General features: G+C 32.0%; 2 protein-coding genes across 2 annotated transcripts in view; one reads left to right on the plus strand and one right to left on the minus strand.

Annotated features, from left to right (window-relative positions):
* LOC134700941 (uncharacterized) overlaps positions 1 to 6,759 on the minus strand; it is a 55,887-nt gene extending 49,128 nt beyond the window's left edge. The window contains exon 1 of the mRNA XM_063562088.1: positions 6,674 to 6,759. The gene's annotated coding sequence lies outside the window, so the exon portion shown is untranslated. The remainder of the gene's footprint in view (positions 1 to 6,673) is intronic.
* Positions 1,858 to 6,308, plus strand: LOC134700988 (uncharacterized). Its single transcript, XM_063562132.1, has 2 exons — positions 1,858 to 2,061; positions 3,851 to 6,308. Exon 2 carries the CDS (start codon positions 3,871 to 3,873, stop codon positions 5,755 to 5,757), a length of 1,887 nt encoding a protein of 628 aa, XP_063418202.1. The 5' UTR covers positions 1,858 to 2,061; positions 3,851 to 3,870; the 3' UTR covers positions 5,758 to 6,308.
* Positions 6,760 to 27,403: the final 20,644 nt, after the last annotated feature.

Genomic DNA, 27,403 nt, shown 5'->3' on the forward strand with positions numbered 1-27,403 from the left:
GTGGGACAATCGGGAAGACACCGTATGATCATAGTATTTGTTTTCGAAAGATTCAATCTAATTAAAATATTGATCTTTAATTACGTTTTACTGCTCATTTGTATTGTAACGTAATCAGAGATCAATATTTTAATTAGATTGCGAAAGATTATATCTGTTAAAAAAAACTTGCATTCTCATCAGTTTACGCTTGTTATAGTCACACCTTAGTGTAGTCCTGGTATGTTGGGTTATATTGTATGTTTGTCATATGTTTGGTAACGCAATGTCTCGCCGCAGTCTTGGCTATACATTTAACATAGCCATTTTACAGTAATAATCACTATTTTCCTTTTCCTTTTTTTTTTTTTTTAGGTTTTTATGAAACTTCCGCTTTGAACTTTACGGAAGCCGTCAGGGGACAGACATTAAAATTAAATTATTTTTTTTTAATTCGAGATCACGTTTACCGAGATGTCTATAAAAATACATCGTTATCTCGATTAAACGAAATTGTTATATCGAGATTTCGGATTATTATGTCGTTATCTCGATTTATTATATCGAGATAGGCTTCCGTCTACAGAACATTGCAACTTTTAGCAGTTTCCGTTCAAATAAAGTATTTGAGAAACAAGGTACACCCGCAGATAACTACGGAAGCGTATTAGCGCCACACATTATTTTTTTCTTCCTATGTTTGTGTTAAAATGCAAACCTTTGCGTTATAACGCAAACCTTTTTGCGTTACAACGCAAACCTTTGTGTTATAACGCAAACATTTGTTTTATCTTATTTCTTATTTAAGATTCAAAGGAAACATGCAGTAGTTATTAATGGAGGGAGCTGTATATATTAAAATTAATCACCTTTGTTGTCATTGCAAAGTAAAATGCTTGCATAATTAGATCATATCAATGACTAATAATGAGCAAAATAATATAAGAAGGTGTGGTATGAGTGCCAATAAGAAAACTCTCCATCTAAGTCACTATTCGTAAAAGTAAACCATCAAAGGCCGAATTACGGTCTTCAACACGGAGCATTTGCTCACACAAAACAACAAACTATAAAGGACCCCAAAAACGATATTCATGTTACTACCAGTATATATATTACAAAGAAAATTGAGTAAATTGAGGTTTATCATACCTAAGATATAAAGATTAACACTGCTAATATAGCTATAACCGAATATAAATATACTTCCAAAGTAAGCTCTCGTTTGAGAAATGTGTTAAGTAGGTTAGATTCCAACAATTAAGCTACCCTTTGGCAATAAATGTATAAAATGAAGATGTTATATTAATAAAATTATGTTCTCTCTATTCACATTACTACCCAAACATCTTAAAAATACTACATTGTATTGAAATGAAAATTCAATGACTTTCTATCAAAGAATCCTGATCATATTCTGAGATTTTAAAAAATGTTTCCTTATTAATAATTCATTTTAAAGCAGAAAGATCATTTTGACATGGACAATTGTATGACATTATTTTTGATCTTTCAATTTAAATATGACTTTTTTATTATTATAATGAGTTGGCCTTGTATGTATGTTTCTTTATTATCTTCTAGTAAATCACACCCAAAATGAATGACTGACGGACATATATACACAACTTAATGAATAATTGAAATCAAAAGGTTTGCGTTATAACAAAGTTTGCGTTACAACGCAAACATAGGAAGAAAAATTAAAAAAAAATGTGTGGCGCTAATACGCTTCCGTAGATAACAGCATTAGAAACGACTAAAACACGAAAAAAAACACAAGAGGACGTATTTTATTACAACAAAGTAGTTTATATAAATACGTCCTTGTAAAATAGATTAGATTATTGATGTATGACGGATACTTGATACTATATTACACAACATAAAAACATGTAGATAAACCTGTTCCGAACTACTAGGTAGGTCAATATTAGATAACTATATGTTCGGCTGGACATTTAAATGTTTGTTGTTCACTGTCATTTTATGAGATTGTTAATAAATAAATAACGTCATCACAAAGAATTCTAAAATTAGTTCGGAAAACCTACTGATAACAATATTCTGTCAGTTTGTATGGTAAGTTTTGTCGTTCTTTATAATTATATATCAAATATTCATATACACACAAAAATAAAACTTAGATTATACATGACAAACTGGATATTATCATTTCTGATGCATTTATTTGTGTGTTCTAAGTTGATAGAACGTACAATGCATTCTTTCTTAAAAAAGTTATAAATAAATTTCATGTTAATTCCATGTAATCATATTTCAAACCGAAACCGAAAGTAAAAACATACAATGTAGGACTATTTTCAATTTAATATGTATAAATCGGTCTTCGCCATTCGCTCAGGCCATTCGTGTAAATGTGACAGGACGAAAGTGGCGTATTTGCATGTCCCAAATCAGGAGCCTGTAATTCAGGGGTTGTTGTTTGTTTATGTGTTTCATATATAATTTAGTTGTTCATTCATTTTTTTTAAATGATTAATTCCGTTTCTCGTTTGAATACACCACTTTCGAGTTCATCCGTCACCGGAAAAAAAACTCGTCAATTAAGTGCGCCTTTGTAAAATCACAAAAAATACTAAACTCAGAGGAAAATCAAAACGGAGAATCACATGGTAAAATCAAAATTTAATGACAAAACACATCAAAAACGAATGGACAACAACTGACTTGGTACAGGCATTTCCAAATGTAGAAAATGGTGGATTAAACCTGGTTTTATAGCGCTAATACCTCTCACTTTGTACGACAGTTTCATAAAATTCTGTTATATTTACATTGAACTCAACAGATAAAATAAATAAAATAGTCAAAATATGGGTACAGCAGTCGTCATCGTGTTACAATTTTTAAAGAAACAGTTTCGCGTGTCTGAAAATTTATACGTCACATTTTTTTGTCGTTCAATGTTTATGCACATTCAACTTTAAAATTTCACATTGGTAATGTTAGCATACAGGGTTAGAAATAGTCCAAAAGTTCCATAGAATTTATAAGAATTCACATATAGTTCATTCCACTACGTTATTAGATAATTTTGACGTTTGTGGTTCCACGTACTTTCTAATTTATAATGGTAATATAACATAATGACATATAATAGAACAATAACATACTGACCGAATCTTTTAAAGTACAGAGTCACGTTATAAGAACCAACGAAACACAAAAAGTCGCAAATACAAAACACACAAGCAAAAATGTAAGATAATACAAACACTTTGACGGGATGTAAAAGTACCGAGCCACGTTAAATAAATATCACAGAAAACAATCAAACAGTAAAAGTAATATTTATAATAGAACAAAGACCAATAAAAACAACAATATAACACGTTATAATAAAATTGAGAAAGGAAATGGTGAATATGTCAAAGCGACAACCACCCGACCATAGAGCAAACAATAGCCGAAGGCAACCAATGGGTCTTCAATGTAGCTAGAATTCCCGCACCCGTAGGTGTCCTTCAGCTGGCCCCTAAAATATGCATAATAGTACAGTGATAATGGACGTCATACTAAACTCCGAATTATACACAAGAAACTTAAATTTAAAATCATACAAGACTTACAAATGCCAGAGGCTCATGACTTGGGACAGGCGCAAAAAAGACCATCCTGTATTGTTTGTGAAGTTAATACGGAAAATTTATCAACAATGTCTAGGTACCTTCAGATGAACTTTTTTAGAAAAAAGACTAGACATTCTTTTACATACGTACCTCTGATTCATCAACTTTCTGCTCAGACACTGATGACGTTTTACAAAGTCTGAGACCTTAGTTGGCTTGATGTTTTTTTTTTTATTTAGGTGAAGGTCATTTCATCGTTTAATATTTGTTTTACCTAGGTGGCAAACATTGAAAGAAAATGGATAAACAACAGAAGCAGCGTACTTTTGAAAACGAAAAAAAGTGGAAACATTTTCTATCTAGTATCAAGAGAGTGCATAATTTTCAAACAAACAATGTATGTTTAAATTCTAAAATTAATACAAAATGTCTGGCAAATGAATTTGCGAACAAGTTGTTAAAGAAGAAAGGCGGATTTATTGAGATTAGTGGAAGTAAAAATACAATGGAAGCGTATGAACATTTTAATGTTAAAGAATCCAAAACCCAACCACACAATATGGATTTTAACGACAGAGATCAGGTGGGCATGTCACGGGCAGACACATGGCCAAAAGAAAGATCTAAATATATAGAACCATATAATATTTCTGATACTGATTCTGCCTGCCGCAAGCTTAGTTTCGAAACAACGAACACAATAGTGTGTGAGTCGTCCGACGAAGAAATGAGTCCGAGTATTTTAAAACCAATTCCTTCGGAAAAGTTCGGTTACCATTGGAAATCACAGCCTCGGTTTGATATTCTAAATGAAATAGATTTGAGTCCAAGTAAAAAAATCAAATTTGAAAAGGAACTATTCGCAGATAAAACTATGGAGAGCCGAACAGAACAAGCAACAGGAAGTTCAAAAGAGGTTCATGAAAAATACGAGCAAGAGAAGGAAGCAACTAAATTAGACAATAACGAACCTGGCACAATATCGATGTCTCAAGACAATGTGTCGAGCCATGTGGGAAATGTCAAAATTAATCGGAAAATAGATATCGTTACAAATCCAACATCAATGAAATCAGATATTGATAATTCATACAGGGATACAGTCCGGAGAATCGAAAAGTCAACAGACTTTTCGGAAGCTTTGGGAGATGGGGGGATGGATGGCTCAGCAGAACCAGGAGCAGATACAGTGATAGCGGTGCAGGTAGAAAACAGAAAAGGGACGACAAAAAATAAGGTCGACAATAGGCCTGTCACACTACAAGTGTCAGCAGACGATATTTGCCATATTAAGGCAAATTTTGAAATTAATCGTTTACGAGATCGAAATGAAAATATTCCAAAGTCAAAAAAATCTGACATTGATAAACCATGCAGTAAATGGACTATACCAAATATTGCAGAATACTTTGATTTTGATAAATCAGTTCGAAAAATTGAAATGCCGACATATTTTGCCATTGGTGCTGAAAAGGTGTCAGAAAATATTCAATTAGAATTATTTCAAAAACTTCAAGTTTTTAAGTCTGTGCAAAAACACAAAAGCAAGCAAAATAATGATAAGGAAAGTATTTCACATTTAAAGTCTCTCACGGTAACAGAATGCGGAAGTAGGCTGGTATTAGACGCGTTACTTATTCCACTGTGTGCATCGTTAGGCTTAAACATCGAGGTAGATAAAAATATAAATTGCAATTTTCTCCCGAACTGCAGATTTGATTATTGCATAGCTAAAGATGATAAACTAATTGGATGTGTGGAAACAAAAAGTATCAAAAGTTTGAACGACAGCGCCGTTGCGCAGGCTTTGCTGCAATTGGTAATCTTGCAGACGAATTTATTACGAGTTGATGACCCCTTGACCGCCAAATGTCCATTATTTGCTGTTGTTACTGATGGACATAGATTTGTTTATATTCAACTGCAGGAGTCTGTATTCAAATTTGAACACGAAGGAGAAAAGGTTAAAGTTCGCGAAATCGCACATGAAGACGATGTTAAGTGCATTTTAGAACAAATCGGTTACCTAATGAATGAAGCAACCGCTGCACTATTAAAAGGCAATAACTTGGGTTCTTGTACAGTGATAGAGACAAACTCAACGAGTTCAAATAATTTAGTGCCAAATGTAATTAATTTAGATGATCAGAAAAGTGAGAACCCGCATATAATTGTCATTGACTGAGCCATGCGGATAAATAAATTGAACATTAAATCATGTAATCGAAGTATAAACTCGTGTTTGAGCTTTTCATTTTGTCATTTGATCAATCTACTGACAGTACTGTAAATTCAGAAATTATTGCGTGCATTCATTATTGCGAATTAGTCATTTTAGACTTAAACGCGATTTTGATTTTAACGATTTGGGGGCAAATCCTGCTTAATTCATATTTAAACTAATCTAAAATACCAGTTTTAATTATTGCGTTTACAACTCGTCTCAATTTTTGCAACAATAAATACCTCGCATTAATTGCTGAATTTACAACTAAAATATAGATCTCTGATTTCGTTATATTACATATGAGTAGTATAATGAAATCAAAAATCTATATTTTAATAAGATTGTCATTTGATTAGAGACTTTCCGTTTTGAATTTTCCTCGGTGCTCAGTATTTTTGTTATTTTTCTTTTCACTGATACTAGTTTTTCAATTATCGAAAGTGAAACAATCTTGTCTCGTGTTCCTATAATGTCGGACTTTTCGATTTGCCTCCTATTTTTAGTATCAAGTTTAAGCCACTACATATTGAATCGAGTTTTCGTAGGCATTTTAAAATTCCAAGAGAAAAAAGGACTTCAATCGAAACTCAAATCATTTAATATTTACAAGAATAAAACTTTGAGTAGACTGATAAATGGGAAAAAATAGAAATATAAGGGTTCCGGGTTTATTCAGCATACTGTAGACCTGACGACAGGAGATATATTTTGTGTTGTTGTAAACTTTTTAAAAATATGTTACCCCATGATGTTTGTTATTTGTTTTTATTTATCATATGTTATGTCTATTCTGTAATTAATCTCGATATAATGTATATGTCAATACAATATTTTATAAATAAATGGAAGCGTATTACAATTCAAACGAACTTACCACAATTACATAGTTTGTTATTATCTCCCATTTCAACGTAATAAGTACTTTACAAACGATAGCTCGATAGTTGATTTAAAATGCAGAATATATTTTGAATAATACAATTATTGATACGCATAGGACATATATAATAAGTAGTGTGTTGTATTGTATTTGTGCACCAAAGACAATTGATATTATGTAGTGTACGCAAAGCTATCATAATAGTTCATCATATAAGACAAGGTTACGAAGTACAGTTTTTGAAATTTAAGAATTCATGATTTAAAGCGTTTTTGTAAGATCAAAGATCAAACGGGGTGTACTTGTAACTTTAACACATACAAGAGATTTAAATGCACCATTCAAAATCATAATATGAATAATTATTTTATTGTTTAAAAATAAAAGAGAGGCGAAAGATACCAAAAACAGATATTCGAACGCATGAGTTGAAAACTGCATTAGACCGTTGGTTTTCCCGTTTGAATGGTTTTACACTAGTAATTTTGGGGCTCTTTATAGCTTGTTGTTCGGTGTGAGCCAAGGCTCCGTGTTGAAGGCCGTACTTTAACCTATAATGGTTTACTTTTTAAATTGTTACTTAGATGGAGAGTTGTCTCATTGGCACTCACACCACATCTTCCTATATCTAACAACGCAATGGCAAAATAAAAATAAAACGACCAAAGCACATACAACAGTACACATAAAAAAAACAACAAAAAACAACGAAAACTAAACTGAGCAACACGATTGAACCAATTCAAAAACTGTAGTTGATATAAGTCCTCCAGAGGGTTAAGCAGATCATACCTAACATGATGTGTCTCCAGTCGATATGGTCGAGTTGCTAATGTAATTGAAAACCTGGTTTATAATAAAATTCAGAGTGGAAACCAATAACGTGTCAAAGGGTCAACAATCCGACCAATAGAACAAATAACACAAGGAGACCAATGGACCAACAGAAGGCAGGTGAACGAAAGGTCCGCTGGTGTAGGCCCTGAGGTATCTTGCAAAAAATGCCCCAAATATATGCGGTGTAATAATATGATCTAAAACTAGAATAAACCACAGGTACTTGAGGACAGGACCCTATAGGAGCCTTGTGATGCCCCCCTCCCCCTTTTTTTTTTTTTTTTTAATCGAGCAAAAATATCATTATTTTCGCTTATATTCAGCTCTCTGTATGCTATTTATCACTTCAAATGCAAGGAATACTATCAAATACCAGTTTCTAAAATTTGGGGTTTCTGATCCGCCTATACATATATCAGAAACCCCAAATTTTAGAAACTGGTATTTGATAGTATTCCTTGCATTTGAAGTGATAAATAGCATACAGAGAGCTGAATATAAGCGAAAATAATGATATTTTTGCTCGATTAAAAAAAAAAAAAAAAAGGGGGAGGGGGGCATCACAAGGCTCCTATAGGGTCCTGTCCTCAAGTACCTGTGGAATAAACTAAAAACTCATTATTCTATTTTTTATTTACACTGTGACATGTGTGACAAATCCTTGAAAAAATTAAAGATACAAAATGAGTCCTAACGTATATAATTATGATGTAATACACTTATTTGTTCAATCTTAAATTTGGAATTCGCAAACATGATTTACATTGCATATTTTTTTCTTGGATGACCTCAGGTACCCTTGAAATGAATAGAAGATACTAATCTAGGGTATATAATTATACTGTGATTGCAAACCCTAGATGATTAACTTTTAAATGTATTTCAATATATAATTTCAGTCCAAAAAGTCAAGGTAAACCAGCAAAATACACAAAGTTGATTACTGTTTTCATCGTTGTTGGGTTTTCTTTATATGTATTCGAAATGCAGCTGAAAATAGTCTTTAAATGAATCTAGTATTGATGATATTTAAACTAAAAATGTAAGCTTGTCGGAGATGCTCACTTGAATATGCACGGGTCATATGATGAATATTTTAATATTGTTAGCGAGTTTTCTATAAGCCTGTCATGGACCCGAAAAGTAAGTTTGCCGGAGCAGAACATTCATAAATATATCAGTGGAGTGACAAATCAAGAAAAATGTGCCTATAGTTTACGACTCTGGCCTTTGTTAGTCTTGTAATGTTTTCAATTTTAGTTTCTTGTGTACAATTTGGAGTTAAGTATGGCGTTCATTATCACTGAACTAGTATATATATTTGTTTGGAAGCCAGCTGAAGGACGCCTCCGGGTGCGGGAATTTCTCGCTGCATTCAGGACCTGTTCATTACCGTCTGCTGTTGTCTGTTCTATGGTCGGATTGTTGTTTCTTTGACGCATTCCCCATTTCCATTTCCATTCTCAATTTTATTTCATGGACCGGCAAAATAGCAGGCTAAAAACGTTGGGTTTTTTTGCAAGCTAATACCTTTATCTAAATATTTTGCCCGATCGCAGCCTTTTTCTTAAAATGAAAAAAATGACATTTGGATTTTCTTTAAAATTTCAGTATTAGAAACCATTTGATTTTTACTTTTTTTTGTTTTTGTGGCATATATAAACATGATAAAGGCAACAGTAGTATACCGCTGCTCAAAACTCATAAATCCATGGACAAAAAACAAAATCGGGGTAACACACTAAAACCGAGGGAAACACATTGAATATATTTAGTAAGAGGAGAACAACGACACAACACACTAAATGTAACACACATAGAAACGGACCAAGCATCAGACAAAATCCCACGAAAATAACAAATATAACATCAGAACCATATACATGAATTTTGGATAGACAAGTACCGTGACAAGTCTTATCGCAATGTGAATTTACACTCAAAAATAAGAGAGAAAAAACGACGCAACGTTAAAATGTAACACACACAGAAACGAAAAATAATATAACAATGGCCATATCCTGACTTGGTACAGGACTGTTTTAAAGAAAATGGTGGGTTAAACCTGGTTTTGTGCCATGCCAAACCGCGCACTTTAATGGCAATGTTAAATATAACATTGAAATGACAACATAATATTACAGGAATACAATACAAATAAATAGGAGAACGTATTAGACAAAGAACCACATGAGTAATAAATAAAAAAAAGCATCAGGTTTAAAATTCAATACGCCAAAAGACGCACCTCGTCCACACAAGACTCACTAGTGACGCCCAGATATAAAAGATCGAAAGTGAAAAAAAGTACAAAGTTGTACAGCACTGAAGATCAAAAGTTGAAAAGTTTGTGTCAAAACCGGCTATGTTTTTAAGCTTGGGATAAGAACATCCTTATATAGATTTTGCATATTATAAAGAGTTTAAAAGTTTCATGTGTTTCATGTGTTTATTTTTTATTTTTTGTGTTTAATTTTGCGTTAGGTAGTTATTTACTGTTTTTTTTTTTACTTTAGAGGAAAGAGTAGTATTACATTTCCCAGCATTAGGTTGACCTTTTGTGTACACAAGGCAGGTGAAGGAAGTCACCTTAGGAGCGCTGTGATTGGATTTAAGGGTTCAATATATATATTTTTAATTAGCTATAAATACAGTGGAGATCACTTCTAACCTCTCATTAAATCTGTCAGAATCTGTCAGGAGAACTGTTCTAGGACAGTACGTAGAACTGTCAGCCTGACACCTTTTAGTCAGTTCTAGGTTAGAACTGTTCTAGCTAGAACTGATTTGGTCAGTTCTACCTAGAACTGATTTGGACAGTTCTACCTAGAACTGATCCTGACAGTTCTACCCTAGAACTGATTTGGACAGTTCTACCTAGAACTGATCCTGACAGTTCTACTGTATCTCTGTATATAATTTAATTAATTGTTTCCCTATGTTTTAAGGTGTAAATAGTTGCTCAAACTATACCCTTTGGGTAGTGCTCCACATTTAATGGAGGAATATACAAGAAACTGAACTGAACTCTAGAACAGTTTTAGTCAGTTCTACTTCTAGAACAGTTCTGATTACAAATTCTACGGCTAGAATTGATTTATAAATTCTACGGCTAGAATTGATTTATAAATTCTACGGCTAGAATTGATTTATAAATTCTACGGCTAGATTTGATTTATAAGTTTTAAGAACTCTTTGTCTAAATATAAAGGCTTCGGCAAAATAGGCTATTATAGCGATTAATATTATAAAGAGTTTTGCTATTTTGCCGGTTTTATTTCAAATTTTTCGTCGGCAAGAGAACATGTTTAACCCCGTCATATTCTGCATGTATGTGACTGTTCCAAGCCTGGAGCCTGTTATTCAGTGATTTTCTTTTGTTGATGTGTAACACAAGTTATTTGTTTTTCTTTCATTTTTGAACATAGATTAAGCCGTTAATATTGGGAAAAGGGGGGGGGCATTTTTATTTCAATTGTTTTACATTTGTCATTTGGGGAGTCAGGATGGCTCATTTTACATAAAAAAATTATCTGACCTTAATCTTTGTGTAATATGTTATTCTGGCCCAAACCACCAGGGACGGATCCAGCAGTTTTAAAGGGGAGGGGGGGGGGGGGGTCCAACTAAATGTCCTCATTCAAATGCATTGATCGTCAAAAAAGGGGGTCCCCCCACCGCTCTGGATCTGCCATTGAGCCACTATTAACTTAAACTGATCATATTTGATTTCATCATATAAATCTATATACATTTAGCTGCAAACTGCAGGAATCCAGTTAGGCAAGGATACCAATTATATTGGAAAACATTAATGATTTCAAAATTTTATTTGCACTCAATTTATAGTACTAGCATGTCCTCTTTTTATTTTAAATATTGAATTGTAAACAAATGTGATATCTTTTTACAAGTAGTTTTCATACCTCGGACGGACTTGTTATACAAAAATCTTTTGACCGCATCAATCTAAACTGACCTTATTTGCTCTTTCTTCCTGCAAATCTATATAGCTGCACAGTAATTCAGTTATAAAATTAGGTCAAGAGGGACTGTAATATACAAGTTACAGCAATATTGGAAAACAATGACCTCAAAATTTTGTTCACATGAATTTAAAGTGCTAGCATGACCTCTTTTTATTCAAAGTATTGAAACGTAAACAAATATCAGTAGTTTTCATACTTCAGACTGAGTCGTGTAATAAAATATTTTGACCGCACCAATCTAAACTGACCTTATTTGCTCTTTCTTTCTACAAATCTGCTTAGTATATAGCTGCACAGTAATTCAGTTATAATTTTAGGTCAAGATGGACTATGATATACAAGTTACAGCAATATTGGAAAACAATGACTTCAAAATTTTGTTCGCATGAATTGATAGAGCCAGCATATCCTCTTTTTATTCAAAGTATTGAATCGTAAACAAATATCAGTAGTTTTCATACTTCAGACTGAGTCGTGTAATAAAATCGTTTGACCGCATCAACCAAAAATGACCATCTTTTTTTTTTTTATGCAAGTCTATATAGTTGGACAGTACATCAGTTATAATATTAGGTCGAGAGGGACTGTAGTTTATAAATAACTGCAATATTGGAAATCAACAACCACAAAAAAAAATTGCATTGATTGAGAGTGCCATCATTTCCTACTTTTATTCAAAATATTGCATCAGAAACAAACATCAGCTAGTTTTCATACCTCAGACTGACTCATGGAACAAAAATATGTGTCTGGGCAACAACAACCCAACCATAGAGCAGACAAAAACCGATCACGATGGATTGTATAATTCAAATGACAGCCTGTCCTCTTTTTATTCAAAATATTGAATTGTTATCAAATTTCAGAAGTTTCGATATATCAGACTGAGTCGTTTTAATAACAAAATTATTTGACCGCATCAACCAAAACTGAACATATGGGACCTTTTATAGTTTGTTGTTCAGTGTGAGCCAAGGCTCAGTGTTGAAGGGCGTACATTGACCTATAATGGTTTACTTATTTTTAAATTGTTATTTGGATGGAGAGTTGTCTCATTGGCACTCACACCACATCTTCATGATCTTCCTATATCTATATATTCTTTATCATGTAAATATATATCATGTATATGGCTTCATTGTAAACCAATAATATTTCTTAGTCAGGACAGATATTGTATGATAAAGAGGACACCAAATTTTATCCACATCATTTTAGAGCGCCATTATTTCCTCTCTGTATCGATATTACTATTTAAGGAATGACTGTAATATTTTTTCTGTCTATGAAGAAATAACATAAAAAATTTGGTGCACACTGATAAATGCGCGTAGCGGGTTTTTTAACAGTGTGCACCACATTTTTTACATTATTTCGAATAGACAGAAAAATATTACAGTCATTTCTTATAATTTAATTCTAAATTTCATTTTAACAAAACGTTTAACCCTTGGCAATCTATAAAAAAACGTTGATGATGTTACTTTCACATGACTAACTTATGTCTATGGGTGTTGATAACAAAATAACGTCAGAAGACCCGTTACATCCAAACTTAAATTATTAAATATTGAACCGTCACATAAGTGACTTTTTAAGTCAGTAGTTCATGATGGTTTTTTTAAACAAAACTATTTCATAGCATAATCCAACACTCACAAGACTGATTCATATACTTTATTTTAAAATGAAAAGTACATGTATGTATCATGTATGAGAAGTTCTCTTCTTGGAATAGTATTCTGACTATACTGTTAATATATAATTTGAAGAAGGCCAATGATTGATTTTGTTTGTAGCCTAACGTCCAGTGGCAAATATTTCATTTATGTTCAGATCGAGTATATTTTCAGACTTTCAGGACTCCCATATATTATTCATAATCGTTATGTATAAGTTTGGCAACGAGCTTATGCAAATGTACATAGTTTTTTTTACGTTTAACAACACTGATTTCATTAATCCCATAATCCATCCACTGTACAATTTTCGTTTGAACATTTGTCAAAACAGAATCCTAAATCATGAATGTAAATCCAAGGCAAACAAGGTAAATTAAGATTAAATTTCCATGAATTAAATGCAGAGTTATATTTATGAAGAGACTGATAAAGACGGGGAACGAAGAAACGTAAACAATGATGTTTCATTTGCAATCTTATAAAAATATTTCTCCGATGAGTTGGATAACCTCCTATCCACTTCGATATTTGTACATGTAAATTTTGATCGGTAAAAATATAGAAAAAATCCTGTATTATATATAGTAAAGTAATTGGAGCTGATTTTTTCTTCTAAATTCTAAAGTGCCCTTTCTGCAGTGACGTCATTTAGAACTGTTCTTCAGTCCTGACTGATTTGGTCAGTTCTGCTGACAGTTCTACAGTTAGAACTGATTTGGTCAGTTCTACCTAGAACAGTTTTAGACAGTTCTACCCTAGAACTGATCCTGACAGTTCTACCTAGAACTGATTTAGTCAGTTCTACCTAGAACTGATCCTGACAGTTCTACCTAGAACAGTTCTAGGGTAGAACTGTTCTAGCTAGAACTGTTCTAGCTAGAACTGTTCTAGGACAGGTTAGAACAGTTCTATGACAGATTATTCTGACAGTTCTAATGAGAGGTTAGAACTGATCTCCACTGTAACTGTAGTGTGTATATTTACAATATAAATTTTGAAACCCATTGAAATATTTTTTAGAGAATTATTCTCTGGAAGTTGGTCAAGATACTATTTTGCTTCAGTTTTTAAAACAGAATAATAAAGTACTAATACCACACATTACTGTTTTGTCCAGTTTTTTATATACATTGTAAAAAGTAGTACATTTAGAAAATGTAAGTATTGTCTCCTATGGCAGAATGAATAATACCGTTTTACCTGTTCTGAAGATAGTAAGGGAAATCAAAATCAATCAGACTTCAATCACAAATGTATATCACACTATTTAGAAGTTTCTGATATAAACATTTTATTTTTTATCACCATGAATAGAATTATTTCACTTAACTCATTGCTGTGTTCGGAAAAGTGCTGAGTCATCATAATAAATCAAATTGAAGACTCGAAGTTCTAATATAAAACTTAATTCTAGGATTCCCATATGAATTTCTAGTATCTTGTATAAAATGCACCTCACTTTAGTTCTTTTGTATTTGTCTTCAAATTTTAAAATGAAATATTTGGCCTTTATGCTGTGTAATTCCCTAAATATCGTATATATCCCTTGGTTATTTCTCAAAACATAATCTATAAATATGGGAATTGCCTGGTTGAGTTTGTACTGTTAATGGAGTGAGGCAAGATTGGGTCATAATAGAAGCATTTTAAGTGTACTAATTGTCCATCTAGGGGAAAAAGGTCATATCGAGGCTAAACTTAAATCGATTGTATATTCTCCTGTGTATAGAATTGTTCAGATTCTTGGCAATTCATGCAGCGAATATGTCAAATAGTGCTTCGGATGTAAATTTTGGATAAATTGAATGGAACTGTCATTTGTATCTGTATAAATGGCACTGTGTATTATTCTTTTTAAATAAGAGCTACATGTAGTTTATTAAGCCGTATCTGAAAGAAGTACAAAGAGAGGTAAACTAGCACTTAGGGTTAGGGACATGAAATGATCCATGTAATGGGGACATACAAGAATTTATAATAGGTGAGGATTTCACAATAACCCACTGCAGTATTGCATTAATGGTGTCATTAGAACTCTTTATATCTTTATGTCACAGTTTAGTTAAAAATCAAGTTGGACCGAATAGGACTTATTCCCGAAATATGTCGATTTTTAGTAGGGGGGAATATGGGGTTCGTTAACATGTTAATAACACGTCGATTTGGCTAAAAAAAAATGCATAAATGTTGATAACAGTTAACACAATGAGTTGCAAACAGTCAACAGATTAAATTTATCTCAGATAAATAACAGTTAACAACACCTTGAAAATGGCAAAAACAGGTAAACTTCAAAAGCTATTGTCCCCTCCCCCCTCTTACAATGTCTAAATAATCTAGTGATGCTTACTCCTTCGCGAGCAAAACAACTAGAATCGTTGCAGTATATGTCAGGTTTCAACAAATGAAAAACTGTCCTTTCTTACTGGAAAAGGAAAACAAACCTGACTTTTTGTGTTTCTTTGGTACATGTGACTTGCCTTGTTCTTTTAAAAGCATCCCACAATTATGTAATTGTTCTCTTATAATGCCATTTTTTTACTGTTCTATTATAATGCCATTTTTTTACTATTCTATTATAATTTTTAAAAGTACTTTGTTCAACAAACTATTGTATATCTCTTCCTGCGTTACGTTTACATTCTGACGTAAACTTACATTCTGACGTAAACACGCGACTCTACACTAGAGTTGATGTAAACCTTGCCATTCAGTCACAGAACTATTTCAATCCTTTATTGATTGATTTAAAATACATATATAAGTAAGCAATGAATGTGGTTGTTAATTATGATGGATACTTTTGTTGTGCTACTTTGTTAAATATTTGTTTGTTTTATTTCTTATTGAGATTGTGACAGGGTAATGACTGTTGCACCCTTATTTTGACAATTCTACCTTTTATGTCTGTTTTGTTCACGCATAGTTGTCAATATGATGCTATTGATGCGACTGTCATACAAGTGAGAGGATTATTTCCATAATACCAGGATCAATCGACCATTTTCTACATTTGAAAAGGCCTGTATTAAGCCAGGAATATAACAGTTGTTGTCAATTCCTTTGATGTGTTTTATCATTTGATTTTGCCATTTGATGAGGGACTTTCCGTTTTTTTTATTTTTCTTAGTTTAGTATTTTTTGTGATTTTACTCATTATCAATGCTGTAAATACAAGAAAGATGATGATCACCGCAGACTCTATGATGATCACCGCAGACTCTATGATGATCACCGCAGACTCTATGATGATCACCGCAGACTCTATATGAGTATAGTTCAATTGACAATGTTTATATAGAAAAGTTTAAGTATCATAAATCCTGTTACAAATCTTAAACTAGCAGAGTAAATTTAGAAAAGTTTCCATAATTTGATATTCTAGGTGCATATACGAACACTTTCCATAAAGATGATCAGCCACATTTGGCATAATTTCGTTATTTTGCAATGTAATATAATTAACGATGACTCCGCAGCTGTATAACTAATAATAAGGGTATTTTTACCAAAAACTGTTATAATAAAGTATGCAGATTCATCATTTAATGATGTTATACAGGACAGTATGAAATACATTTTATTATTGGTTCAAAAAAAGAGGGACGAAAGATACCAAAGGGACAGTCAAACTCATAAATCTAAAACAAACTGACAACGCCATGGCTAAAAATGAAAAAGACAAACAGAAAAACAATAGTACACATGACACAACATAGAAAACTAAAGAATAAACAACACGAACCCCACCAAAAACTAGGGGTGATCTCAGGTGCTCCGGAAGGGTAAGCAGATCCTGCTCTTCATGCGGCACCCGTCAACTTGGCTAATAATCATACCATGTCCTTTCAGATATTGGACTGACATCTAATTCGATGATCATACCTTAATCAATTTTAGTTTTGCGTACTAAAAAATTGTAGTTTTATTTTTACAAATTATGATTTTAAATAGATTTTTTTTTGAAGTATAACATTTACAGCGTCTGTTTGCAGTAAACAAAAAAAGGGTTAAATGGAACAACCAACAACAGTTTTGCGATCTCCAAAGAAATTAGAACGTTTGAAATAGGTATTCTATCTATTATTAACAACCCCTCGACAACCATTTACAGAAGTGATTGCTTAAATGTGCCCTTATAATCAGTAATACATACTATATTTGTTTAAAAATAGGGGCATCTACAAAGGAATACAATTTAAAACCAACACAAAAGGACAAATAAACCTGTTGCCAAATAAGTAAATTACTTGTTAAACTCGGGTTTTGAAAAATAATGCAAAAACATGAAGGCAGTCTTAAACAAGTTTTGCCTTCTTTGGTTTAATTTACGATATTTTTAGAATTAGAGAAATTAGGATATCAACTGAATATTGTATAATATAGCTGTGTATTAATTAATGTATAGCAAAGTACATAATTATAAATACAAAATTGTTATTTACTTACGGTTCCTGTGCAAGATAATAGAAAAGTGAAATTGACTCCAATCTGATATAGACGAATGACTTATAATTCTTTAAGTAAAATAGTTAAAGATTATTCTGCTTATATATACATATGTACAGATGTTTTTTAGTTAGCATATGTTACAGCAAGATAATTATTTGCGTATACGGAAGAAGGAAAAAGCTACAATGTACATTGAATTTTTTCATTGGCTTTTCAGAAACCTTTTTTTTCTTTTCTTTCTCCATTAAGATCATAAAGTATATTTCATTTAAACAATATGAAAAAAATAAAAAAAAAATATGCATGCAACACATTGTAAATCAGCATGTTGTTTATTGATATTTAACTTACTGGAAAAAGAGAGAGCATTACGTACATTTGATCAAAACAGTACGAAAATATTGATATATATGTACCACATTGCAAATCATTAGACAATATGTTATACTTTTAATTATCAAACGAAATATACATAAGAAAATAATGTTGATAGCCGAACAGTTACACAATAGGAAGTTCTAAATAGACCATTTCAATAACCAACTTTCAACTCCGGGTTATATAAATTTTTTGACCTGTTTAAAACATGTTCTCTGGTAGGACATCCTGGTCAATGAGCCAAAAGTAAAGTTACAAAAATACTGAACTCCGAGGAAAATCCAAAGCGGAAAGTCCCTAATCAAATGACAAAATCAAATGTTAAAGCACACCAAACGAATGGTCAACAACTGTCATTTTCCTGACTTCGTACAGGCATTTATCTTAATTTTATAGCGCTAAACCTCTCATTTGTATGAACATGCAACAAACAAAAAAAATATGAACAATACATATCTGCAATGTGGAGGTGACGTTGACTGTTTTTTGATGATTGAGGCATGTATAGAAAGCATTAGAAAGTTAACTTTTCCTTCAAAAGTGAAACGAATGAAATCTTGAATTTTTTTAGTTACATTATTGAACATAGCTCTTGCATGACCGGAAACCAGGATGTCCTACCAGAGGAGAAAGTAACCTGCCAACTAAATATAAATTCCGGAACCAATAACAGTATTATACAAATGGTATATTAGATCGTTTTTCATGCGTCATAGAGAAATAGGTTTATCTTTTTGTGAGATATCAGATAAGAAAATAACTTATTTCTATGGAAAATCTCCCTTTAAAATTTTTCGAATTCGCTTAAATAACCTTAGCAAGTATGTCACGCCGTGCCATACGTATTCCTATTTATAGGCTTTTTCACAACGAACAGTACACGAATGTACAAATAAAGGTGCTTAAAAAAGTTTTAAAAAAAACACAGAGAATGAATCGTTATACGCGATCTCATTTAGCGTAAGAGGCAACCGCCTATGTGTAGTTTAATTAAGTTTGATTTACACAGAATGGCTTAAGGGCATACGATCAATTTTGATCCCGTATTTAAAGGTTGATGAAAATTTCCATATTGCCTATTTTTTGCCTGATTAAATCAAAAATGTAATAAAAAACATACCTTCATGTGCTACTCTTTGAGGTAAATGAGGTCAAAATTTTGTATATTTGCTCAAAATTCGGATTTTTGGCCGTATTTTCCCGTTTCGAAGAAACACATATTTTTTTTTGAAAGATAAACACATACTGTTTTTGTTAAATAAATTGTAATTTTTGTATTTTATAGATATTATGATGAGTTTATTTATATAGAAAAATATCGCAAATATGTAAAACTTAGATTATTTCTTAATTAATTATATTAGTTAGATTTTAGGATGGCGAAATTAAATCGCCGCGACATGGACTAGAAAAGGATCAATGCGAAATAAGGTTTTACCGAAAATAAGTTCCTATACAGTATTTCGGAGTTAAGTATGACGTTCATTGTACTGAACTAATACACGATTTTGGTTAGGAGCCAGCTAAGAACGCCAAAGGGTGTGGGATTTTCTTGCTGTATTGAAGACTCATTGGTGACCTTCATCTGTTTACCGCACTTTGGTCGGATTGTTTTCACTTTGACACATTCAAGTTTATCCAGCATTCAGTTTAAACAAAACTGATAGAAACCAAAGATTAAGCAAGACAAATATCACCACAAAATGTTGGTGCTCCGGAAGGGTGAGCAGACATTGGTCAAGATGTGGCACCCCTTCTGTTGTGTTTGACTGTACAAACAAAGTGAATCGTCTAATGCAATATGTCACGTTCGGGGAAAATGAGACAATTTTGTAGCAACGACAATTGGAAAATATGTGTCGTCATTTGTGAAGCAAATATTCCATAACTGTTAACAAACTCATGATAATGTCGTAAAAAATGTCTAAAGCGATGATTTCAACATCATTATTCAAAAATCAAGGTTTAATAGCTTTTTGTCACTTTCACACATTCCCCATTTTAATTCTCACTTTTACCTTATTGGCAATATCTATGTGTAAGTCAGGATCTGAGGTAGACTTAACGGTATCTGTTGTATCCTTGATCTCAAGCTCAAGGTGATCATTGAAAAAAAGTAGATGTAGATGTCAGGCATGATTGTATGAATATGTATGGTGCAAATGATTACTATATATTTGTTAGTTTAATGCCTTGTTTCTTTATATGTCCCATGTCCCACTTAAAGAACCAGAGAACATCGTTGAATAATTTGACCCTTACTTGAAATTGAATGCGGAACCTGTCATGAATGCCATATGGCTTCTTTATTTTGGCATTGATAGATCATATTGATTTCATATTCAATTGTGTATAAAAAGAAAATATGTTATCCTATTTATCCAGGTAGTGTTAAGTTATGTTAAAAGCTATGGTGCGATAATTGTGAATTTAGCATAACATCTATATGTAGATTATATTTACCAAATTTGGCTTACGACTTTAATGGGGTATTTTATTCTTATGACCAATTAATAAAGTATTGCTGCGTCGTCGACTATTACATAACAATGAGAAAAGACATTGGGAAAATGTCAGCGATACAAAAATCCGTGCAAACAGCATATAACAGCTAACGGACACCAATGTGTCCTCTATGCAGCAAAAACAATCCGACACCCGCATGTGGAACGAGTAATGTAAAATCAAGATACATGTTTAATGTATCTTAATTTTACAGTATTAGTTACGATCAATTATAATAATGTTTTTTTAAACAAATTAGGGTATGAAAGTGTGGATTAATTTCTCTACATTTTAAAATAACCATCTATATCTGACATTATTCAGAATATGTCATAATTAAATAAAACAAAACTTCAGAAGAATACAAGGAGTTTTAATAAATTCAACAATATAAATGGATATAGAAAGATGTGAAAACAGAAGGCAACATAACATGCATTAGTAGCTGATGGTTTCATAGACATTTGTATAGCATTAAAAATGTTTATTAAATTCAATTGTATATTTATAACCACTGATTAAGTATTGCACATAAAGTAAAGTCCTTATCTAAAATCAATCAATATTTGACTACACCTTACATCCTGTTTGTTTGTATAAATGGTATACATGTATAAGTTTTAAAGTACGCGGATATCAGTTGATACCAGTCGTTATTAAACAAATGAACCAATACCATTTATGATGAATTTTGATGTTATACGATACAAGACTTTTTTTATTTTTTAAACCGCCAAATAAACGCCTTTTTGATACCATTTTATAGCATTTATTTGCAGATCAGCATAAGACGATAAATATAAGTAAAAAATGTGCGAGATTTCCCATTTTTTTTAGTCCAGGCGGATAAAATTAACCAAATTGAAACTTAATTGAAAGGAATGATTCTTGACCTATACGTATTCAAACTTTTTGTATCTGAATTGTTCCTCTCAATTTGATAAAAGCAGATGTGGTATGAGATTTCTAATGAGACAACTATCAAATTAAGATAAAATTGTGTGAATGTAAGCAAATATAGGTCAGCAAACGGACTTCAACAATGAACAAAACCAATACCGTATTGTTAGTTAAAAAGCCCCGACATGACAAAAAGTAAAATAATTAAAAAGGGAGACAACAACAGGGTCCTCTTGTTGATTACTGATTCCTCGTTACTTATTATTTATTCCTTATACATTACAGTTTCTTTACTTATTCCTTATTCGTTACCTGTTCATTAAGTATTTCTTGTTCTTTATGCGTTACTGACTCCTTATTTCTTTTTTTTTATTTTTTATTTATTTTTTCAATAGTCAGGATTTAACATCACCCTTACAGCACCACCTGACTAAGGTTGTACAGGGTTTCAAATATATAACAACATAGGACTATTGTTTTATCAAGATTAAAACAATCAAAAATATATTTTTTGTGAAAATCTCTTTTTTTTTTCCCTCTCTCTCTTTCACTCTCTCGCTCTCTCGGTCTCTCTCTTTCTGAGACTCTTTCTCTCTTTTTTCACAATCTCTTCATATAGAAATATCTACATTATATAATAGAAAAAAAAAGTTTACATGTGCTATGCATACATTACATGTTGTTTGCTCTGTTCCATAAATAGGTGAAAAAGATATATATTGATATAAATTTTGTTGTTTAAGATTACCATTCAGGATAAATAATAAGCATAGGGGCCCAAAGTTTTTCAAGTTCAAGAACTTTGTTGTATTTTCTTGCTGTATATAACTCTAAGTTATAAAAGTTTTTCAGTCTATTTCTTAATTCAATTGCATTTGGAAGTTTTTTGTCTAGCTTACATTTATAAATGTATTTTTTGGCAAAAATTACAAGAAAATTTAAAAATAAGCTTTCTTCTACAAAACCAAGAAAAAAGTTTTTTTTGTTAAATTCAATGTTAACATAGAAATTTTTCAGACAAGCACAAAACAAATATAAAAAATTTGATGTCACTTGACAATCATAAAATAAATGTCCAATAGTTTCATCTTCACATCTACAAAAAGAACATAACTTTGTATCTTTGATTTTAATCTTATATAAAAATGTATTTGTAGGAATAGTCCTATGTAAAAACTTATATTGGAAATTATACAAATATGTATCTCTACAACCTTTCTGAAGTATACAAAAGTATTTCTTCCAGTCTTCAATGTTAGAATGCAGCTCATCCTCCCATTTTGAAAATTTTACATCTGGAGGATGTGCACATTTTACAATAAGATTATTATATATGATTTTGATATTTTTACTCCTAGTAATTTTCTCTAAAAAAATATCCTGTGGAGTAAAATTTTCTAAGTCAGTGTCAGTGTTTTCCCTAATACACTGTTTTACCTCCATAGGGATATTTGATATCAAACTGTAATAGTGCATATAATTATTTGTCTGTACTTTTTGTTTATTCTGATCAAATGTGAAAAAATCTCTCCTTTGATTATCAAAAATGTGACAGAGGTTTTGCACACCAGCAACTCCCCATCTGTTATATAATGGGAAATCTTCTGTTTTCACAAAATTCAAGATATCAAGCGAGAGACACTCCTTGACATCAGTTTTAACATGTGGTTTTGATGAGTGTAAAGCTTGAAAGACATCTTTCCAAAAAGGATTGCTGAGTTGATTTCCAATCTCCAAAAGCTTGAAGTTTTGTAAAGAAAAAGATCTTGCACCTCCAAATTTTTTCAATATCAACTTAAGAATATTTTGCCAGTCCCCATTCAAATTTGCAAAATATCTTTTCACCCAACCGACTTTAAGATAAAAGTTGAAAGATTGTAAATGAATCATTTTCAAACCTCCCTCCTTTTTATCTGCAATCAGTGTATAACGTTTGATTTTTTCTGTTTTTCCATCCCATATAAAATTAAAGAATAATCTGTTGATTTCATTCAACATGGATTGACCTATATTGGGTAAAGACGTAAGCAAATGAATCAATTTCGGAAGTGCAAGAGTCTTAATAACAGTAATCTTGCCAAGTAGTGTAAGCTTCCTATGCTGCCAACTTTTCAACAATTTTGAAATATCAATGATTTTTGCTCTGAAATTCAAACTGGGCATACACTCTAGATCTAAAGAGAAATTTAATCCTAAAACCTTAAAGTTTGAACAGGACCAGCTTAGATTTTTTTCAGGACACAAAACCAAGTCAGAATATCTCTTACTTCCAATCCACACAACTTTTGTTTTAGTTGTATTTATCTTTAATCCTGAGACTTTGTGAAATTTTTCAAAACAAGAAAGGGTCTCCTTTAATGAATCTTCACTTCCATCCAGTGTAAGAAACGTATCATCTGCATACTGACTAATGAGTGGCAGATTCCCATTTATATTCACCCCTTTTATTTTTGGATTCCCTTTTAGCTGTATGGCAAGTAATTCCACCCCAATAATAAACAAATAGGGAGACAACGTGTCCCCCTGGCGACAGCCTCTCTCAAGGTTGAAAAATTGGGACATATTACCATTATTAATGACACAGCTCTTAGCATCTGCATAAAGCACATCAAACCATTTACAAAAAGAAGGACCAAAATTAAAACTAATCAAAGCCTGCTTTAAAAAATCCCATTCTATAGAATCAAAGGCTTTTTTCAAAATCTACTAGTAATAGCAATCCTTCTATATCATTTTTTTCTAAATAGTGCATTAAATCATATAGAAGTCTAGTGTTCTCTCCTATGAATCTCCCTTTCATAAAGCCCTTTTGTGTGTCACTAATAATGGCGAACAGTACCTTTTTAGCTCTACAAGCAAGAACTGCAGATGCAATTTTCATATCTGTGTTCATCAAACTGATGGGTCGCCAGTTACCCATGTACCTCCTATCTTTCCCTTCCTTAGGAATACAAGTAATAATACTTTGGTATTGAAAATCTGAAAAATGGCCCAACTCATATCCAAATTGCAGAGATCTAAAGACAAATGGACCAATATCTTTCCAAAAAAATTTGAAAAAATCCACTGTAAATCCATCAGATCCAGGAGACTTGCCATTTTGCATCTGTTTTAAAGCTTCCCCACATTCCCTAAAAGATAAGTTTCCCTCACAAAGAAGTTTTTGTTCTGCACTGAGTTTTATGTCATGATTAAAAAATTGATTGTCATCACTACTGAATGACTTAGCCGTATAAAGTGTCCTATAAAACTTCTCCTGTTCAAACAATATTTTAGATTGGTCAGAAATTTGATTACCTTGGTCATCAATGAGTTCAGTCATGGTTTTATTTAAGAAGGCTTTCTTTTCTAACTTACAAAAATAGTTAGTGCATCTTTCTCCATTCTCATGCCAGTTGACACGAGAACGGAGAATGAGGCCCTCAACTAATGTCTGTCGTCGCTTCTCTAATTCACACTTTTTCTGATTAAGTGACGTCATATTAATTTCGCAAGGGTTTAGATTTACACTGTTTTCTAAAGACTGGATTTCTAACTCCAGTCCCTTGAAAACATCTTTTTCTTCCCTTGATTTTTTAATACAATAGGTGATAGTAAGACTATGAATCTTCACTTTTAGAACCTCTAAAAATAGCTGATCACTACAAGATAACTGAACATGAAGAAAATCTTCGAAATCACCCCCAGAGAAATACTCAGAAACAGTGTCTCTGATGCAGTTTATAACTAAATCTCCATATGCAGGATCTCTTAAAAGCTGAGAATTAAATTTCCAGTATCCTTTGCCCCGCTTAGCTAAGGATGCTGCAAAAGTAAATATAATGGCAGAGTGATCTGTCCTGTATCCAGGAATAATTTTTGTTGATTCCATCAATGTAAAAATGTCCTCAGATACAAGATAATAATCAAGACGGCTCTGTTTAATGGGAGATTTCTGACGCCATGTAAATTTTCTATCACTAGGATAACAAGTCCTCCAAGGATCTAACAGTAAAAGTGTGTCCTTAATTTCATCAATCTTTCTCCTGGTGTTAGGGTTTCTGTCATGTATTACATTATAAGTATCATCATTCTTATCCTGTACTACATTCCAGTCACCCAAGAAGATGAAACTTGTATTCGAAAATATCATAGTTTTCTGTAGGATATCACAGAAAAAATCTGGTTTATCTGTGTTATACCCATATAAACATACCAAAGTTAACCTTTGGTCGTATAGAGTCAAATCTAATATGATGTATCGTCCATGTTGGTCTATAAGAGACTCATGAACCTCGTAATCATAACCACCCCTGAACATGACACAAACTCCAGCACTTCTACTATCACCATGACTGAAGTAACACTGATGACCCCATTCATCCCCCCATAAAGTTTCAATATCTTTTGTACTGTGTGTCTCTTGAAAACACACAATCGAACAATTTTTTGATTTCGCCCAGTTAAAGACATCAGATCTTTTCTTAGCACTAGAGAAAAGACCCCTAACATTCATTGACAACATTTTTATATGATTATCCATTATGTTATATTGACTTGAGATACAATATTTTTGTCTATACACAAGAGCAAGCAAAACAATGTAATACAATGAAATAAACTTAAATAAACTACATTTGCACAATCATTTACACAATCATTCTCTCTCACATTCATACTGTTAAGATAACCCACATCCATATAGATGTTCTTTTTGGTGTGTTGCAGCTTTTATGGCATTAAATACTACAATTTTGAAATGCCTGTTATTTACACTAACAAAAATTACCTTCTATTTTAATTGATTTAAAAAAAAAAAAAAAACAAAAAAAAACAGAAACTTTTTTATACACAATGTACAAAAGATAAACAAAAAGCTAGACTAAGTAAATCTGTTGAAACAAGAAACTGGCTGTTTGTCAAAAGATAGGTAATTTTACTCGTGATTCATGTAATAGTTTCACATTGAAAAAAAATTTAAATGAATTTTTTTAGTCAGGGGGGGGGGGGGGGGGGGGGGGTTGAGTTGAAATACACCCCCTCAACCCCCTTTAAAAAACAATGATATTTTAGATCATAAATAATGATAATATTAATCATTAAATTTTGGTTGATAGTTATCATAAATACTAGTATATTTGTGTGTAAGTAAGATATTATATATTAAGACAATTAAATTTCAGTGGAAAAGATCTGTAATGCAAAAATATGTTCCTCAACTAGTTACCAGCTATTTCAATTATTTCTTATTCGATACGCATTTCTCATTACTTATTTGTTCCATATTCGTAACTAATTCCTTATTCGTTTTATATTCGTTTTTCAATTTGTTGCCCTGTTTTGTTTTGATTTTGTTAATTTTAACTATTAGTTTTTGCAATGCCAAGGAACGTTTATTTTAATTTAAAAGTATCACTGTTTTAAGCATGTTCATGCATTGTATATTAGTTATCCATTTTAATGTGAGGTGTTGTTTTTGTATGGTGTGTTACATTGAATAAATTTAGATTCAATCTACGTTGCTTAATTGTTTTGATAGAATCTAAAATAAAACACCATATATAATTATTTACATTTATTTCTATCTCATTTGGAAAATTTCCTGAAAACTGAAACAACATTTAGCTGATTACCTACTGCCTTATCAAAATATATATATCAAAATGGCATGCATAGAGTTAATTGAGTGACTGCTGCAATCTTGTCATCTCAATTCCATCTCTGATGGTGGACTATCAGTCCCCGAGGGTATCATCAACTTTACAAAAATTGTCCGTTAATAAATTTTGAAATTATTTTGAAACTAAGGTTTCAACTCCCTCATGCAAAGTTGGCTTCAGATGAGTTTGGCTATTTATTTTAGGTATTTTTGACATATAGCTCTTCAGCAATTTTAGGTACTTACCTACATGTATCTTTAGTTTCAAATGTTTGACTTTGAGCTCGTAAACACTTAATGTTTGGGATAATTTTTAGTTAAAAACTAAGATAAGAATAAAAAT

The sequence above is a fragment of the Mytilus trossulus genome, unplaced genomic scaffold, assembly GCF_036588685.1.
Source record: "Mytilus trossulus isolate FHL-02 unplaced genomic scaffold, PNRI_Mtr1.1.1.hap1 h1tg000210l__unscaffolded, whole genome shotgun sequence".
Taxonomy (NCBI): Eukaryota; Metazoa; Mollusca; class Bivalvia; order Mytilida; family Mytilidae; genus Mytilus; species Mytilus trossulus.